The sequence below is a fragment of the Perissodus microlepis genome, chromosome 11 (genome assembly GCF_051167445.1).
Source record: "Perissodus microlepis isolate ML-2025 ecotype Zambia chromosome 11, ASM5116744v1, whole genome shotgun sequence".
Taxonomy (NCBI): domain Eukaryota; kingdom Metazoa; phylum Chordata; class Actinopteri; order Cichliformes; family Cichlidae; genus Perissodus; species Perissodus microlepis.
In genome coordinates, this window is record NC_140471.1 from 24,183,299 (window position 1) to 24,202,580 (window position 19,282).

At 40.6% G+C, this 19,282-nt stretch overlaps 2 protein-coding genes across 6 annotated transcripts in view; one reads left to right on the forward strand and one right to left on the reverse strand.

Annotated features, from left to right (window-relative positions):
• ddr1 (discoidin domain receptor tyrosine kinase 1) overlaps nucleotides 1-10,397 on the forward strand; it is a 49,910-nt gene extending 39,513 nt beyond the window's left edge. For all 5 annotated transcript variants that reach the window (XM_084943459.1, XM_084943457.1, XM_084943458.1 and 2 more), the window contains 6 exons: nucleotides 2,193-2,494; nucleotides 2,583-2,710; nucleotides 3,647-3,844; nucleotides 3,947-4,214; nucleotides 4,888-5,037; nucleotides 6,968-10,397. In XM_084943459.1, the coding sequence (XP_084799585.1) occupies nucleotides 2,193-2,494; nucleotides 2,583-2,710; nucleotides 3,647-3,844; nucleotides 3,947-4,214; nucleotides 4,888-5,037; nucleotides 6,968-7,108 (1,187 nt within the window). In that variant the 3' untranslated portion in view covers nucleotides 7,109-10,397. The remainder of the gene's footprint in view (nucleotides 1-2,192; nucleotides 2,495-2,582; nucleotides 2,711-3,646; nucleotides 3,845-3,946; nucleotides 4,215-4,887; nucleotides 5,038-6,967) is intronic.
• Nucleotides 10,398-10,445: 48 nt separating this feature from the next.
• flot1b (flotillin 1b) lies at nucleotides 10,446-17,719 on the reverse strand. The gene is made up of 13 exons (XM_084943464.1): nucleotides 17,559-17,719; nucleotides 16,912-16,962; nucleotides 16,457-16,532; nucleotides 16,128-16,218; nucleotides 14,919-15,062; nucleotides 14,634-14,753; nucleotides 13,852-13,947; nucleotides 13,316-13,468; nucleotides 13,048-13,229; nucleotides 12,917-12,962; nucleotides 12,618-12,755; nucleotides 12,000-12,164; nucleotides 10,446-11,905 (listed from the first exon to the last, which is right to left on the reverse strand). The coding sequence occupies exons 2-13, from the start codon at nucleotides 16,952-16,954 to the stop codon at nucleotides 11,876-11,878; spliced, it is 1,284 nt and encodes a 427-aa protein (XP_084799590.1). The 5' UTR covers nucleotides 16,955-16,962; nucleotides 17,559-17,719; the 3' UTR covers nucleotides 10,446-11,875.
• Nucleotides 17,720-19,282: the final 1,563 nt, after the last annotated feature.

Consider the following 19,282-nt stretch of genomic DNA (forward strand, 5'->3'; position numbering starts at 1 on the left):
CTCTTACCTCTGACTTCAAAAAGGAGTCACTGGATATTTTCTCTCTTCGAGCTCATTCTCTGTAAACCAGAAATGGTTGTGTGTGAAAATCCCAGCAGATCAGCAGCTTCTGTAATACTCAGACCAGCCACCAGCATCCGTGTCACATTCAAAGTCAGTTAAATCACATTTCTTCCTCATTATGATGCTCTGTTTGAACTTCAGCAGGTCTCTTGACCATCTCTGCATGGCTGAATGCAGTGAGTCACCGTCATGTGATTGATCAAGCGGTGTTGTTTGCTGGTTTGCAAATATTTATGCTCACTGTTGTTAGTGAGCTTGCATTTTTAACTTCATTTTACAGAAAAAGAAAATACATCAGAGGACAAATGTATACAAGACATAAATCACAAGAAGTATCGTGACAAACTTTATCAGACGAATAATTCTAAGCGTCTTACTTCTGAGAAGGTCACAATTTTTGTTGCCGTGTACTAAGTGGTATTAGAGACAAAATTAGAGAAAATGTGAATTATTATTTTCAAAATTTCAAATGACATTTCTAAATTTAATTACAAATCACTGATCACAAAAGCAAAGTTTGAATAGAACAATGTGCATTTTTCTACCTTGGAGCTCACCCACTAGTTTCTGTCTTTCTGTTTCTCTACTTGGTGCTTAATTAAATGGACAGCCTACATTGGTCTTCACAATCCACAGCAGAATAAAAATCACAGTATTGTTTTCTTAACTTGTACGTCTATCTGTTTTTAATAAATAGAAGCAGCATTATTAAAAACACTGAATTAATAATTAATTACAAGGCTCAGTCCTGGATCGTAATCCTGGCGCCATGTCTGCAGTCGTTCCTAGACTCTTCCACAGTTCCCACCATTGACTTCGACATTTGTGGGTTTGATTGAATCATTAATTATTGGACGGACCGCAATAAAACTAGCCTCGACGGCTAAATGCGATGATGCCTTCGCTTCACGTCATCTGGTCACAATTTTAATTTGTCTAATAATTTGGTTCATGGCCAAAAATTGGTAAAACTAATCTTGACCAGTCTCTTGTGCACGTTGTGTTTTGCTACCTGTTTAAAATTAACATGTTAGTCCTGCCGCTGTGAGCCTGTTAGCATGCTGCTGTTTGCAGTCAATCACAGCCGTACAGAACTGCAACGTGGCTTATTTTTCTTAATTTTTTTCTTAATTGTCATTAATTATTATAAAGTCCAAACTGCTGAATTTAAGCAGTTGTTTAAAACATAATTAATATTCATGGGGCCGTGGGTGCTTAGCTTGAAGTGGACTAAAAAGTCTCTTATCGTTCCCATTATTATTTTAACAAAAATATAACAACTTAGTATTCAAAGGCCACACTCCCCGCAAGTGTTTGACTTTTATGAACTGTTGAAACCTCATGAGAGGAGTTTGTGTTGAATGTAAAGTTACCCCTTGTTAAATTAAACATTTCAGAGCTGTTTAAATTCTATTAGTAAGCGCAGCAGCACATTTTAATTAGGTTTAAATCTAAGCAGAATAGATGATGCTGTGCAATACATGAAAGGGTTTTGGGGGTTTTTAAGTAAGAAAGTTTAGCCTTCAGTCAGGAGCGTGTCACTGATTTTGACAGCACCTTCATGCCTTTCACGTCACAGACCTCCGTGATTTATTTCTTATGGGGGTGATTCAGTGTGTCCGCTTAAGCAAAAGTCTCCCCTGCCATCACTGCATTGTGTGAATGAGCATACCAGACACAAGTGCAGTGAGAAACGAGCTCACAAATTTGTGATTGCTGATGACTCTTAATAAATTAAGACGATCTAGAGATCCCCGGTGTGCGCTGGAATTTCTGTTGGATGACAGTTTCTGAGTTATTCTTCCTTTAGCTCAGCGTCCAGGCAGATGAATGACTGCGCAGCTGTGCGGGCCTATCATCTGCTCATTTACAACGCTGAATTTGTGAGGTCAAAACGCCTTTTGTGTGTGATTTCACTCAGTTTGCCTGTTTTACTCTTCTAGTAGATGTGCTGAACTTTATTGAACAAGTCTCACTGCTCAAATGATCCAATCCATCCCTTCACAACAATAATTCACAAACTGTTTAGAGACAGCTCTGTTTTTAAAATGTATTTAAATACACATTTCTTCTCTCACAGTAGTTTCTCAGTCTCATCCAGCCTCTCTGCGTCTTCCTCCTCTCTTCAGCTTGTGGTCTGGACTTTGACATGGAGAAAGGTTTCCCCCCAGCACAGGATGAGCCTCCTCCCTATCCCGGGTCCCCTCCTTACCCTTCTCTCTCTCCGCCCGTGTCTCCCCCGATGCCCCCCAGCGTCCCCCACTATGCCGAGGCAGACATCGTGAGCTTGCAGGGTGTCAGTGGCAACAACACCTACGCTGTTCCGGCCTTGGCCTCTTCAAGCCCCGGGGCTGATGCCGCCCCGCTTCCAGAGCTGCCGCGCCAGTGTCTCATTTTCAAGGAGAAGCTCGGGGAGGGGCAGTTTGGAGAGGTGAGAAATGAGATGAAAAGTAACTCCAGTGGGTAGAAGGGTGAGTGTGCTTTAACAGTGCCTGCCTTTTTCATTTTTTGGGTGAAAGGTACACCTGTGTGAAATCGAGAGCCCTCAGGACCTTCCTACACTGGAGTTCCCCTTCAATGTGAGAAAAGGTCGCCCCCTTCTGGTAGCTGTGAAGATACTGCGCCCAGACGCCTCCAAGAACGCCAGGTCTGTAGCATCATATGCGCCTCAGTCTGGACTCTGGCTTCAGTGTGATTCACAGTTGTTCTTTCTGTTATCCCACCCTACCTTGTCTTTCACGCTTCCTCCTGAAGTCCTTGAACCTAATAAGTTTCTTAATTATCAAGGAGTATTTGTGGTCATTTGAAAACAAATCATTGGATGTTCTCAGGTTCTCTGTTTTATTTGAAGTGTTAACCTTTAGTAGAAGTTTGTTGCCATTTTTGTAAAGTAAACCTTGTTGTTTTCTTGTACAAATCACTCACAAGCCACTCGCTGGTGACAGCGAGCTGATTACTGCCTCTACAATAAATGCCTGCTTCTCTCTCTGATCTCTGTGGATCAAAAGTTAATTAAGAGAATTCAACTGCTTATTTGATGCCTATCACTGTGCAGACATCTCTCCCTGTCTGTGACCTCTAATGACATGTTTCTGTCTTGGAACTAATTGTAGGTTTTTTTGGCCATATGTGCACAAACTAGATGAGGTTTCTGGGTGTCTGTAGACTTGTAGGTGTTTGACTCCCTTCACCTGCTGCTTCTTTACTCCGGCTCTCCCGGAGTTTTGCTCTGAGCAGATTAAATCAGCACGTGTGAGCTTATGTTCAGGGAACATCTTCCCACAGATTTATATTTGAGGTTAGTGAGAGCCAGAGCTACACAAACATATTGAGCAGCAAAAACAAATCAATGAAGTGAAAAGTGTGGAAAGCCACAAGGAGCTGCAGGCTGGAGGTGTTGATTATTGACCACAGGGTCAGCAACCTCCTCACTTTACCCGGAGTTAAGATTAAACATGTTGTTTGATAGGATTTTAATATTTAAGTATGCTTTTTTTTTTTTTTTTTTTTTTTACAGTAAGCCTGAGAAGGAATTGTTTCTCTTTTTTATCTCTGATGTAACTTCTTCTTCTGACCTTGACAGGAACGACTTCCTGAAAGAGGTGAAGATCCTGTCTCGCTTGAAGGACCCGAACATAATCAGGCTGCTGGGAGTGTGTGTGAGCAGTGATCCGCTCTGCATGGTCACCGAATACATGGAGTGTGGAGACTTGAACCAGTATTTGTCCCAACGAGTGCTTCTGGACAAAACTGGGCCTTCACACAATACGCCAACCATCAGGTAGGACATGCGAACAAATGTACTCACATACTTAAAAACACACACAGACACACACAAAGCAACAGTTTTTATTTTCTTCCATCTGTAATTTCCTCCCTCCAGTTACCCAGCGCTCATTTCCATGGCCAGCCAGATTGCGTCAGGAATGAAGTTCCTCTCCTCGCTTAACTTCGTGCACCGAGATCTGGCCACACGTAACTGTCTGGTTGGGGGTGAGAGGGACGAGAGCGGAGAGGACCAAGGCGGAGAGCGTCACATCAAGATCGCCGACTTCGGCATGAGCAGGAACTTGTACGCTGGAGACTACTACAGGATCCAGGGCAGGGCCGTGCTGCCGATACGCTGGATGGCCTGGGAGTGCATACTCATGGTGAGAGCACAGGAATGTTGTCTTTATATTGGATTAATTAACAAACGTGGAGATGACTGTTCTTTTTATACAGTTTCTTAGACCACATTTGACTGCAGTGGTTCACAGTTTGACTTGCAGTTATGGGGCTTCAGTTTCCTAATGTTTCCTACATGCATCATACACATGCAGTCGTGTGGCGGCAAGTGAATCATATTAGATTCAGGAATTTTTGAGGCCTCTACATCATCAGTGTACATGGGGGTTTTTTCCCCCGAATTTATACAATCAAACACATGCAGTGCTACAGTGAGATACATTAAAACTCATATATGGAAACTGATATTTAATTTATTTATCAGAGAGTTCAATAAAAATTCAAGAAATTCGAATTTTCTGTCTTTTTAGGGTTAAATTAACCGGTTTTTCAAGGCAATGAATGATCACAGAAATGACCACAGAAAGATAGCCGTACAGATGTGCGTGTAGGTCCATCGCCCTTACACACTAAAATTACTGGCCAACTGTGAAATGTCTCAAATATCCAGTCAGTAAATTTTAAAGTTTTAAAGAAAGTTTTAAAGAAATTTTAAAGAATAGATCCACAAGCTGAGCATAGATGATACAATGTGATTACTTTTACAGTAATGGAGTTTATGATAACGAAGGTGACTGTGTTGGTGTCTGATCACAGGGTAAGTTCACCACGGCGAGCGACGTGTGGGCGTTCGGAGTCACTCTGTGGGAGATGCTGAGCGTTTGTCAGGAGCAGCCGTATTCCACCCTCACGGATGAACAAGTCATCGACAATGCTGGCGAGTTCTTCAGAGACCAGGGCAGACAGGTACATCTCAAACGCAAACACACTAAAACGAACTAAAACAGCATCCATCCATTTTCTTAACTGTTTGTCCCATTCACGATCCCAGCTGGTGAAACCACCTCTTTAACATGTTTTTACTGTTTAGTAATCATATGCTGAAATATCACTTTCGAACTGTGAACTTAATCGTGATTTGAGCAGACCTGGAAAAAAAAAAAAAAAAAAGCACAGACAAACTGCATCAAATGACCGATTTCATGTAAGGTTGCAAACACGGCCACCGTGCAGAGGAAGCTGCACGGGGTGGCAGGACTATGCCTTAGAGGTAGGAGCTCAGACATCTGGAGGGATCTTAGCGTAGATCTGCTCTGCATCTCAAAAGGAGCTACTTGATGTGGTTCAGGCATCTGGTTAAGAAGCCTCCTGGGCGCCTCCCTTTAGAGGTTTTTCACGAATGCCCAACTGGGAAGAGACCTCAGGGTAAACCCAGAACCTGCTGGAGAGATTACATATCTTGCCTGACCTGTGGATGCCTTCAGATCTCCCAGGAGGAACTGGAAAGTGAGGCTGGGGAGAAGGATGCCTGGAATACCCTGCTTAGGATACTGCCATCACAACCTGACTTTGGATAAGTGGATAAGATAATGAAAGGATTGATGGAGGATTTTAAATAAACAAGGATTTTAAATGTGGAGCGATCGTGGCTCAAGAGTTGGGCTTCCGTCTTGTAATCGGAAGGTTGCCGGTTCGAGCCCCAGCTCCGACAGTCTCGGTTGTTGTGTCCTTGGGCAAGACACTTCACCCGTCAGAGGTGGTCAGAGGGGCCGGACACTGGTGGCGCCAGTGTCCGGCAGCCTCGCCTCTGTCAGTGCGCCCCAGGGCGGCTGTGGCTACACTGTAGCTCGCCATCGCCAGTGTGTGAATGGGTGGATGATTGTGTATAGTGTAAAGCGCTTTGGGGTACTTAGGACCAAGTAAAGCGCTACACAAATACAGACCATTTACCATTTCAAAACATGCGTTTGCTGATGCTACAGCGCTGGCTTTTACAGAACTGAAATTCAGCTTGGATCCTTTTATGTTCCAGTGATTTATTAAATAACGGTGGGATGTTTATTTGTTTATTTTTATTTGTTTCAGAAGTACCGAAAAAGGATTCAGTATCATAGTTGTATGAGAATATTCATCAGATATCCTGTTTGTTCTTCATACAGTTCTTCACTCCCTTAACTCCCATAAAGACTTGCTTAGATGACCCTCTTCGCCCTCACTAACTTCTGTCACTTTGTTCTGAAACGTGACATAAACCACTCAGTTCAGAAAAGAGGAACAGGGGTTACCCAAGAGAGGGGATGGGTTAAATAGTGCTCACTTTGTGCTTTTGTTGGATTTTTTTATAATATATAAAGTTTCCCCAGTAACCGTTCTGCCTCCGCCTGCACATTTAGAAAAATATAAAGATGTGAGTCTGCTGTGTGCTGATTTTTGTTGTTCTATTATTTTTTTCAATATTTGATTAATCATACAAGATTTTTATCATTTCCGTCTCTTTTCTTGAATTCTTCCACATATTTCCACTTTAGCTTATTTAATTTTTGTATAAAGTGATTTGAAAGTATAAACTCGTCAGATATCTGGCGCCCCCTAGTGGTCGTTCATTGGGCCAAATCTTTTCCTTGAGTTTAAAAGGGTAAAACTGCCTGCACTGGTGAAGTTAGACTACACTTTTATGATTCACATAATTCCTAAACAAGTAAAAAAAAAAATCCACAGGCTAAAAATATAAATTGCACTCCAGATTAAATCAAAATAAGAGAAAACTCATAACTTTTGCATATGTTTAAAACAGGGGATTTTTGTCACGTGTGGAAACGATATACTATATAACAAAGCAATGCCTCTGATCTCTAATCTCTTCCTGCACCTTTCTCCCTCTCCCTCTCTCCCACAGGTGTATCTGAGCAGGCCGGCCGTGTGTCCTCAGGGTCTCTACGAGCTCATGTTGAGCTGCTGGAACAGAGACTGCAAGGTCCGCCCATCTTTCGCTTACATCCACTCCTTTCTTACGGAGGACGCCATGAACATGGTGTAAAGTAAAGCAGAGGAGCAGAATAAGAAGAAAAGGCTTGTGCGTTCATGCATACTTCCCACAGTGGGAAGACGTGGTGGTGGCTACACATACGGGGCAGACGAAAAGGGAGACCGGGTTGCTCGCTTTTATATTTTGTACTTTTTGGGTGGATGGGGCTGAGAGACCGCTGGTTCGGTTTTAATTCCACATCAGACCCCAAAGACAAAGCTAACTTCCTCTTAACATAGTTTAAGCTACATTTCTCGCGGGTGGTGGTGGTGGTACTGGTGGTGGGTGCGGTCTGCATAGGATCTAATTTCTTCATGGAGGGTTTCTGTGACTGGTGATTATGTGCTGTAGAGTTAAGGAGCTCAGTTACAGGAAACACTCTGTAAACGTAGGAAATCAGGGGCAGTTATGAAGTTTAATGATTGTTTTTTTTCAGCATCTCCACACAGGATGACAGGTGTGGGTCACATGACCCGCAAAGTTTTAGGAGAATGCCTCATGTCTAGAGAAGAAACACACACACAGACAGACAGGTATTGTGTCAGTACTTATAGTATGTATAAATTACTGCACACAGACATGGCTGAGCTAGAACCTCAGTGATGGATTTCATTTTTATCTCCGCTCCTTATCCGTACGTAGCGACCCACGTCCAGAGTTGTCAGTTTTAGTGGACTAATGTGAAATGATGTGGACCAGACAACAGCAGCCCTATTTCTGCAATGTGATCAAGTCAACACCAATGTCGTAGTCAAAAAACCCAAAAATAAATATTTGAACTTCATCTTTGAGCCACAGTTTAAAAAGAAAAAACAAAACAGGTTGTATGAACTTCTCAAACCTGAGAAAAAGGTGCAGAAGAGGAGACTCTGCTACACCTTTGCTGCTCCCACAAACTGGAACAGCTTTTCCAAGCAGATGTAACACCAGCCAGGCGGTGGACGGGACTTCAGATGCGCCTGCTCGGGTGTTTCGGCTGTGACTCATCAAAAAGGAAAGACTTTTTTTTAAATTCCAAAAACCAGCTGCACTTTAAACCCTTCACGAATCCCCGGCTGTGATGAAACTCGTCTCTGTGATGATTCCTCTTTGATGTGGATTCTAATGCTTTTTTTTTTTTTTTTTTTTTTTTTTGCAAAGTGAGATCGAAGCCAATCACAGAAGCAGGTCAAACATGCTTTTTTTTTTTTTAAATCCTCTCCAACACAGCGTCGCCAAACCATTAGATGTAAAATATTTTATTTTTTAAATGGAATGGCATCCTCAGTTACTTTAATTTTAAATGTGTGACAACCTTCTGTTCATTTTTTTTAATGCGCTGACATGTTTAGTCAACCAGTAATCTGTTTCCATTCATCCAAATGTATCACTGTAATCGTTGTTCAGAAGGATATTATGTGTCGAATCCGATATTAAGCGGGTCATTCCATGGAAAGTAATCAGTGCCTCACACCTGACCCCATCAGAACCAACAGATATTTTTGTACAAAAAATGTGGCATGCATGCTTATACTGTACATACTTCATACTATGAATATTTTCCAAATAATAGGAACTCAAAGTACATAGGTGAGGGTTCAGATGTTACACTCTTTAATTTAAATTATCGTTTTAACATTTTTGAGACGTGGAAATGTTAAAAGTTCAGGGAATAGTTACAAAACGCTGTCAAACCTGAAAAAAATTGATTCCAACTGTCAAAATCTGAGATAAAAAACTTGGATCGAGTAAAAGGAACATGTTGTCCTGCGCCAAAACAAAACTGCCACAAGCTGAGCAGACAATGAAGCAACAGCAAAGAAAAAAGGAAAACTTTCATCTGTTATAACCACATGTTTATATGAGCCTTGAAACATTACCCAGAATGCACTTTTTTTTTCCTCCTGTGAGCAAATCAGATCCAGGCTGCTTGTCATTATTTCTGTTTCTCTATAGCATACAGATTATATGAGTGTAGTTTTGCTTTGGAGCTATGATTGATCCAGCGCTCCTATAGTCCACTTGACTGAGCAGGCAACTCACGTACCAAAGACTCGAGTCCTCACCAGTGTCAAATCCAACCTGCGTTTCATGCTACCTTCACTCACTCACACGTTCTTATTTAATAAATACAAAAAGTTAAACTAAATTAAAAATAAAAACATTTATCTTCTACCACTTGTTCAATTGAGGGTCGATATAGTGTAAAAGTAGGGTATACCCTGAATGGATTGCCAGTCTGTTGCAGGGCTAACAGAGAGACAACCATTCGTGCTCAAATTCGCACCTATTGTCAATTCAGGCTTACCCAAACCCACGCTCGTCTTTGAACAGCGGGAGAAAACCAGAGAGGGGAGAGAACATGCAAACTCTGCACAAGGTTCATCTTAAAATTGGTTATAGAAAAAGTTTGCTAAGTAAATACGAGGTATTGGCTCCAGGTTGTAACGGTGGGGGTTTATTAATAACAATTTAATATTTACATCACAACTAAAATATGTTTTCACCCATTTCATCTAAAAAATTTTTTAGAAAAACAGAACAAATAAAATAAGCACTGAGTTTTAACCAACTCTTAAAATATTTATGGTATGAATGTAATATTTTGCATGCCTTTGTTAAATAGAATTATTGTACCAAAAATATATTGATTCAGAGGGGTCAGGTGGAAACCTTTTTTATATATATATCTATAGATATATAGATATATATATATATATAGATATATATATATAGATATAGATAGATAGATAGAGATAGAGATATATATATATATAGATAGATAGAGATAGAGATATATATATATATATATATATATATATAGAGATATATATAGAGATATATATATATATATATATATATAATATGTATATATATATATATAGATTTGGCTGACTTTATATTGAATGACCCAGTCTGACTGCGGTAGAGTCAGTGCATCTACCTAACCGACAGAGCAGCACTGTAAATCAGTCCTGATCAACATCATGAAATAACAAATTCACCGGTGGTGAATGGTTGTGCCATACGAGTCCTTTTTGATACACTGTAGTTTAACTAAACCCATATTTTTTTTTATATATACTATACGTACTTAGGCTCTCCTTGTTGTCTGATTTTTGTCCCGTTCTGTCTGAAGCTGAAAAATCACAGTATGTACATATTTTAAGGACAGAATTACAATTTCATTTAATATATAAACTCTGTCCCAACTGGGGGTCTTCTGTGTTTGTGTAGAACGCTTGCTACGTTGATGCTATTGTAATTCACTGTGTTGTCTATTTTTGTAGATGTTTTAATAAAGTTAATCTTTTCAAAATCAGTGTGTGCTTGTTATTGTTTACATCTGTCAAAAAAAAAAAATCAAAGGTTTCATCGATTGAAATATATTTTATTATAAGTCTAACATAGATGTTTAATATTTGATACAAGCAGCCAACTTTCACACTATATCAACAAAGGCTGAAAATGCAACATTAAAAAAAAAAAGAAGAAAGTATTAGTCACTAGAAAGCACCAAAGGAGACAGGCGGATTCTGGCTTTCGTCCTCAAAAGTGACAAACTGGGTTAAGACCAGTTTGATTTGAGGAACTGTTCCCTGATGAGTTTAACTAGTCTTAAACTGATGTCTGAAGAGTTTAACCAGGCACTTGGTTGCAAAATGCAGAGTGATTCTAAAAAAACAAAACAAAAAAAACCTAGGAAAAACAAAATTGCACTACTTTAACGCAGGAAAAAGACAAGACAAGGCGACTACACTCAAGGCAGCGCGCATAACAAAGCAGTAGGCTGAGCTACTTTGTGATGGTCCTTCTTTACTTATGACAGCTGTATAAAAAGGCAGTTAGTGAAGAAGAAAAAAGGTTCAACATACTTTCATTGGCTTTAACAGGAAACCTAACCAAACCATAAGTTGTTCCAACCACCCACTTCCTCCCTCCCTTCTTTCAAGACACAAAGAAACTCCTCCCACTTGCAGTTCCAGCCGATAACATTGTTGCCAACAATGTAATCCATTACTACAAAGAGACTCACGTATGTCTTTTTCCAATGAACTAGTAGACAAAGAAGAGACATTCAGTCTTTTGTGATTAGTACATAAAAATATTAACAACATTTCAACACACAAAACTCTGAGGTGATTTGATAAACGCTCTCAGCAAGATTTCAGTCAGTGGTCTAAATGTAGAATGTACATTGCGCTAACGTTTGTTTTTTAAGGTCTGACTTTATCAGAACCTCCTTCTCTCGTGCTCAGAGCCTCCAGGTGAATGATCAGATTTAATAAAGGGGTGTGTAGCAGTGGCAGAAGTGTAGCAGCATACTCAGTTGGGCTCCCTGAAAGTGTATGTTTTGCATTATTTGATTAATTGAAAGGCACAGAAAGAAAATAGAATAAGGCTATAAGCTTTTCCTACATTTTCATATTAAAAAGTAAAAAAACAAACAAACAAACAAACAAACAAACAAACAAACATAATAGTTCATTGACCTAGTCCCTAAAAACTGGGCTTCTACGTATTAGCTGAGGCTTTTGTCAGCCAAAGACAGAAGTTGTGCAGTCGCTGTATCACGTGAGGCTGGTTGCAATGTGACCTGCAGCATGAAGCACAGCAGCACAGCTCAGGGACATGAAAAGAAAACCACACAACAGGGGAAGGACATGAGTGAAAAGCATGCATTCACACAGACAATGAGAAAGGTTTACAGTGTTTACAAGTCAGTACAGTCGTTACAGGTACGAGGAGATGTGGAGCTCTTTGTCTAAATATTGTTGACACCTCTCCTGATTACTCTTCTCAATGCGCCCGGGTGGCTTTCCCTGCAGCCTGCGAGGTCAAAAACACAAATACGAATGAAATAACACGTGTACTTGTTTTGAAGTCTGTTACAAAGCCTGTTTGCCTTTCATGCAAACTGCACCTGGGAGATGTCGACTCCAGTGAGTTTCTCTACAGCATTCGGCAGCTTGGTCATGATGTCCAGCACTTCTCCTGCAAGTTTGGAGGCTCCTACATCTGCGCCACCGCTGGACACCATGGTAATCTTCTGTGTCGCTGACAGTGGCTTGCTGATTTCCTCTGCCATCTGCAGAACAAGAAAGATCAGAATTGGTACACTGAAGGAGCGTGATATGCTTGCACCTTCAAAGTGTGCCATCCGTGAGCTAAGAAGCATACGAGTCAGCTAATTCTTCTGAAAATTGAGCAGAGAATCACAATTTCAAAGAAATCTCAAAGGTTTAAAGCAACAATGTATCAAGCTTTGGGATATAAAGGTATATAATTAATATACCTTTTATGAATAACAGTTGAGTTGTGATTACTGAAATATGGTTAAAAAATATTTTAAAATCTTAAAAAGGCCTTGGAGTTGGAAAATGGAAAAAAAAAGAAAAGGGAAAAAAAAATTTGCAAATTTTTTATGCAAAGAGAAGTAAAATGAAATCAACATTAAGGACTAGCTCTGATGAAAATGGGTTGAAAGGCTAATATAAAAAACAATATTGATGATATTTTCATCCATCAGAGTCAAACTGACCAGAGGCAGTTTCTCCAGCAGCATGTCCACCATGGCTCCTTCTTTGTACTGCTTGAAGGCCTCTGCCTTCTTGTTCATCTGCTCTGCCTCAGCACGGCCCTTAGCCTCCACGGCAAAAGCCTCTGCCTCACCCTTTATCTGCATGACAACACACAGAGCAGATAAGAGTGACGATGGCAGTAGTCACATGAAGCAGGAGAGAAAGGAATGACACATTATATGATGCAAGTCACAGAAGGAAAGGTGATGAGAAAATTAACAGTAGGAAAAAACTGTGACAGAAAACGGGCGGTTCTCACTCTGATGGACTCTGCCTCAGCCTCAGCTTCCATGATGAGCTGCAAACTGCAGTAGAAAGGAAAAAAAAGAATGAATTTTTTTGTTGTTCAGTTCAAACTATACAGAAGCAATATTATGATTTAGTGCTCACCGCTGGGCCTCTGCCAACTTCTCCAGTCGGTATTTCTCAGCTTCTGCAGGTTTCTTAACCTTGGCCTCCAGCTCCTTCTCCTTGCGTGTGATCTCCTGCTCCTGCAGAGTAATCTGCTGCGTACGCTCCACCACTTGAATCTGCATCTTCTCCTCTTCGATGCGCTGCTTGGTCTTGGCCACCTGAAATGGAAATTCCAACAATTCTCAGCTTACCATCAATAAAAACACAACATTTTGGACTTGGCCAGGCATTATGATGAGCGTACCTGAAGCTGATAGGCCATTTCTGACTCGGCCTTCTTGGCATTGACCTCAATGTCATAAGCTGCTTTCTTCAGCTCATAGTCTCGCTGGGCTTTCGCCATTTCAATCTCATTCTTGTACTGAGCAGACACCTTCTCCTGCATTGCGTGTGCCTCCTGAAAATGAACAGTACAGGAGAGAAAGACAAATTTGGAACTGCTCATCAGCATTATCTTGTCAGTACATGTCATTGTGCCGTCTTTCTCCCCTCTCCCCAACTGGTCCTTGCAGATGGCCGCTCCCTGGGCTTAGTTCTATTGGAGGTTTCTTCCTGTTAAAAGGGAGTTTTTCCTTCCCACTGTCACCAAAGCGCTTGCTCATAGGGGGTCATATGATTGTTGGGGTTTTCTCTGTTTCCTTTGTATAATTGTAGGGTTTTCACTTTACAATATAAAGTGCCTTGAGGCAACTATTGTTGTGTTGTTGTGGCCCAATCTAGATAAAACTGAATTGAAATGAACTGAACTGAACAAGCAGAATGACATTGACGATTATTTACCTTAATGACAGCATCTCGTTTGTATTGAGCCTCTCCAATCCTGGCATCCTTCTGCACCTGAGCTGTTCTGGCTTTACCCAGCGAGTGGAGGTAGTCCTGTAGGAGAGACAGAAAGAAGGAGAGAAAGTGACAACCGACTACCAGAGAGCCTTATTCGGGCATTGAAAAGCAAAGTAGTACATCAGACAAACGAGTAATGTCGTTACCACAGAAGCACTTAGGCCTCATTTATGTCTACTGGGATGGCTCCAGGCTGAGAGTCGGGTAAGTCAATATCAATCACTTCAGAGCATTACAGTAACAGAGGAAATCATCAAAGACTAAACGCTTTGAAAACCTACATATTTCTAATGAATTTATCACAAGTCCATCAGCATTTGGCTTTTTTGGGGAGGCAATTTTTTGCATGAATTTGCTTATTTTTAGTGGTCTGTCACAGATCCCGCATATTATCACTCAACGATACATCGTTTCCTGTTGTACCAAATATAATGCTCTGACAGAATATTCAAGATCTCATGGTAGATAAGCTGTCTGTTGACCCCAACACACGTTACAGGTTTTCCACGCAAAGCTTGCTTTATTTCAGCTTGCCATATTTAAAACAAAATCCTATTTTTCCTATACATGCACATTCAATCACCCACTGAGGAACTGACAATGGCCTGCTGGAAAGGTTTAGCATATCCCCCATGCCCTTCCAGCATATTTTGTAATGTTTTTACAGTCAGAGTCTTGTCACCAGTGTTGGAAGAAGAAGTACTCAAACAGACTTGGCATACCTGATCGTCATGAACATCTTTCAGCGTGTAGCTGACGACACCAATCCCCATGTTGACCAGGTCAGAGGAGGCTACTTTAAAGACCTGCTCAGAAAACTTCTTACGATCCTGGTAGATCTCCTGCACACACACATAAAGATTTGCACACGTCAAGTTACATACTGTAAAAAAAAAAAAAGAAAAAAGAAAAAAAAGGCATGCCCTGTGCTAGTACTGAGTAATAAACATTATAATTTTGTGCATAAAAGTTCTGCAAAATGCATTTTAGGGTCTCAATGAACCAACCTCTACAGTCAGGTGGGCAATGATGGCTCTCTGGTGTCCCTCTAGTGTCTCCAATGCAATCTGAGCGATCTCAGCCTCAGACTTTCCCATGAACATCTGACAGGCAGCTGCCAACATCTCCTTGTTCTGGCCCTGGATCTTCACCTGGGAAAAAAAACACAGGTTAATGTGAACTCATTAAGACACTGCTATGAATCCTCCATAATGCTTCCTGTTTGGCCCGTGCTACACACAGACAGATGTTTCTTTCACCATGAAGAAAATAGTTTATAACCTTTATAACCTAAGACCCAGCAAATCATTCTTGTCTTCTGTGGAGTTCATGTGACATGTCAAGTGTAAACTATGCAGTCCTACAAATTTATGAGTCCTACTGTACTGTGAAAAGGAAATCCTTTCTAGTGATGCCACAGACAACACGGCCTGTTCTACAGCTTCCACATTTTATGGCAGTAGGTGAGGATGTGATACATGTTTTGCAGATATTGTTTTTCTATTGCTAAGGATGAAATTGTTTCTTCAATATGAGATTCTTGAGTTTAATTTACCAGGATTTCAAAAAAAGTACCGTAATTTCAACCATTTCAAAATTAAACTTTTAATCAGTGGGACTTAAAAATGTGTTTTCAACCCATGCTGATACTTCAGGAAGCAGAGGGCTGAGTGTGGCAGAGAGGATTTTACTCAGAATTGTAGAAGTGGAGTCAGACTTTTTGCTTTCAGAACATGAGGCAGAGGAAGGTAAAATATTAGAGCAGGAAGTTGAGAGCTCAGGAGGAGGACATAGCAGCTTTTCTGGAGTCTGAACACACACGCGCGCACACAAACACACACACCTTTTATATCTTAGTGAGGACATCTGATTGACATAACGCTTTCCCTTGCTGCTTACCCTAACCATCAAAAATAAATGCCTAACTCATACCCCTAGCCTAAACCTAACCATAACCTAATTGTAACCCTGACACAAAAAACACATTTTCAGCCTCAAAAACATCCTTCCAAACTTGTGGGGACGGGCATTTTGTCCCCATAAGTGACACACACACACACAATCAGCTAAAAGTTGTACCTCGCCTTGTACCTTTCTTTATTAATTCTGTTTTAATCATAATGAGTTGATTTTAAAGGCAGTTTTGTGCCATGTGACATCTAATTATTCCCAATCTGTTGTAACTTCAAATTCTGAAAAAAGTTCTTAAAGCATACCTGCGCAATGCCGGTGACAGAGATAGGGACACCATGGCGGGTGTAGACTTTGTCACTCTTCACATTTAGAGTCAGGGTGTTGAGTGTGATCCTGATTAGACCAAAAACAAACAAACAAAAAAAGACCAAAAGGAAGGATGGAACTGATGAGATTCAAAAACTGAGAGCAAGGGTAACAGTAACATTGGAGAAACTAAGATTGCTTCCCTGATAATGGCAAGCTTCCCTATTTGCGGTCTCTGTCTTTATTTCACACTACGATGAACTGCACAGCAATGTTGTAGCTATAAAAACTACACAAGGGAAATTAAAATTAAAATGGGAATGACCTCTGGATTTGTTGAATACACGGCAAGACAAACACTCGTCCTCCAGCAATCATTAGAGGTGGAGAACGGCCGCAGCCTGACAAAAGAGGGGAAACCAAACATTAACAAATCCATCCAATAAGAGTCACTCATTCAGGAACTGATTCAAGAGAGCACAGCTGAACTTGCAACCTTTTATGACAGTGCGACTCATGCAATTCATCCACAACAGCTTGCGCCATTGGAAAATTCCTAGCTTACTCTAAACTGTCAGCAAGTCTTGGCCTTATCACAAGACACATGTGACACTTGTACACAACACTTCACTCTAACAATCCAATTCCAGGATTACTCTGTCTTTTGTTTATTACACTGATCTTCTGAGCTGCAAGTTTCTAAACAACAATAAAGCTTGCAGATGCTACGGTGAGAATATTCTCATGTGTTGTTCACAGAAACAATAATTAATCCATTACCAGACACCACCATCGCTTCATTGGGTCCACATGTGTAAAACATCTTGAATCCTAAATTTGAGACACACACAAAAACTTGTGAGAAAAAGAAACCCAATGGACTTGATTTGCCCTGTAAAAATGTTTAAAGTAGAAAATAAATGTATGACATGTATAAAGAGACAGGTGGATGTATCCACCAGTACAACACACAAAATATAGATTAAATCATTTTTATTACAGCGTCTTATTGCTAATTTAAAGGCAATGAGTCCTATGCTGCCAACTATATTTTATTCATGTCGGTTTAAACCATTTAAACCTAATTAGGTTTCCATGTTTTCCCAGCGACCCTCGGGGCTCCTCCCACTCCCGACAGCCCTAATCTTCACACGGAACTTGGACTTTCAACGTAATAGCTGGAGCAACCAAAAAGCACATAAAGCACAAAAAAGTACCGATAATGGCAAACAAACACGGGTGTTGGATGTAAAATTAAAAACTTTAAAGAAAGCGACCTAACCTGCGTATTAAAATTCGCTATCTCGCTATTTAAAGCCAGTGAATCGAGTCTGGGTCGATAACGTGGGGGTTAAAAAAAACTGCCCAGTGTTTACGCTACAGCACCGCGATTTAACACGTTAAAACGAGCACTCCGGTTAACTTACCGTTATCCGGTCAGGTCAAAAGGAAACCTCCTTTTTTATATAAAAATAATGATAATAGTAAAATAAAGTCGATTTTACTGTTGCGACGGTGAGAGCGTTGCAGCCCGTAGACTGCAATCAGAAAAATGTCTGATGAGTGGGAAGTGCTCTGCGACCACGCCCATCCTCACGCTGACAGTGACGTAAGTGTGTCTGTTGTCATCTGGCGGCTTAGAGCGACAACTGCACCTCCACCATATCTATTTATCTATCTAGCAAAGAATTTATGATATCATGATACAAGGTTATAATAGTTAACTTAAAGTAAAAACTAAAACTAGAAATAAAGGAACAACTTTTGAAAAATCTAAAAACACAGAATAAATATTCTTAGTTTTAGTATTTGTAATTTTGGTTAAAAACATTACAACTTGCCTGATGAGGCAATGATGAACATGTTTATTCAGACATTGGATGTCTACATGCAGTCACCCACCTTTAAAAAGTTGTTTTTTCACAGTAAAACCTGTGATAATTTTTTTCAGTCTTGCCTCTGACATACACTACCGGTCAGTTTGGACACACGTTTTCATTTAACAGTTTCTCTTTATTTTCAGGACTATTTACATTCTAGATTTTCACTGAAGGCATCAAAACTATGAATGAATACATATGGAATTATGTAGTAAACAAAAAGTGTGAAATAACTCAAAACATGTTTTATATTTTAGATATTCAAAATAGCCACCCTTTGCTTTGAATGTTGCTTTGCACACTCTTGGCATTCTCTCGATGAGTTTCATGAGGTTGTCACCTGAAATGGTTTTCCAACAGTCTTGAAGGAGTTCCTAGAGATGCTGAGCACTTTTTGGCCTTTTTGCCTTCACTTCATCCCAAACCATCTCGAATGGATTTACGTGGATTTTAGTGACTGTAGAGGCCAGACCATCTGGCGCAGCACTCCATCACTCTTCTTCTTGGTCAAATAGCTCTTACACAGCCTGGAGCTGTGTTTAGGGTCACTTTCCTGTTGAAAAATAACTAAATGCAAACCGAATGGGATGTCATGTTGCTACAGGATGCTGGATGCTACACCCCCACAAACCATCACACCTCCTCCTCCATGCTTCATGGTGGGAGCCATGCATGTAGAGGCCATCGCTTCACCTTTTCTGCATCCCACAAAGACACAGTGGGCGGAACCAAAGATCTCAAATTTGGACTGATCGGTCCAAAGCACAGATTTCCACTGGTCCTTGTGTTTCTTGGCCCAAACAAATCTCTTCTGCTTGTTGCTTTTCCTTAGTAGTGATTTCTTAGCAGCTATTTGACTATAAAGGCCTGATCTGCACAGTCTCCTCTGAACAGTGGATGTAGAGATGTGTCCGCTACTGGAACTCTGTGTGGCATTCATCCAGGCTCTAATCTGAGGCGCTGCTAACTTGTGATTTCTGAGGCTGGTGACTTGGATGCTTGATGGTTTTTGTGACTGCACTTGGGGACACGTTCAAAGTTTTTGCAATTCTCTGGACTGACTGACCTTCATTTCTTAAAGTAATGATGTTGTTTCTCTTTACTGAGCTGATTGGTTCCCTACATAATATGAATTGTGTCAGCTGTGTACCAACTTGATTTCTGCACAACATAACTGATGGTCCCAACCCCATCGAGAAGGCAAGAAATTCCACAAATGACAAGGCACACCTGTGAAGTGAAACCGTGTCATGTGACTACATCATGAAACT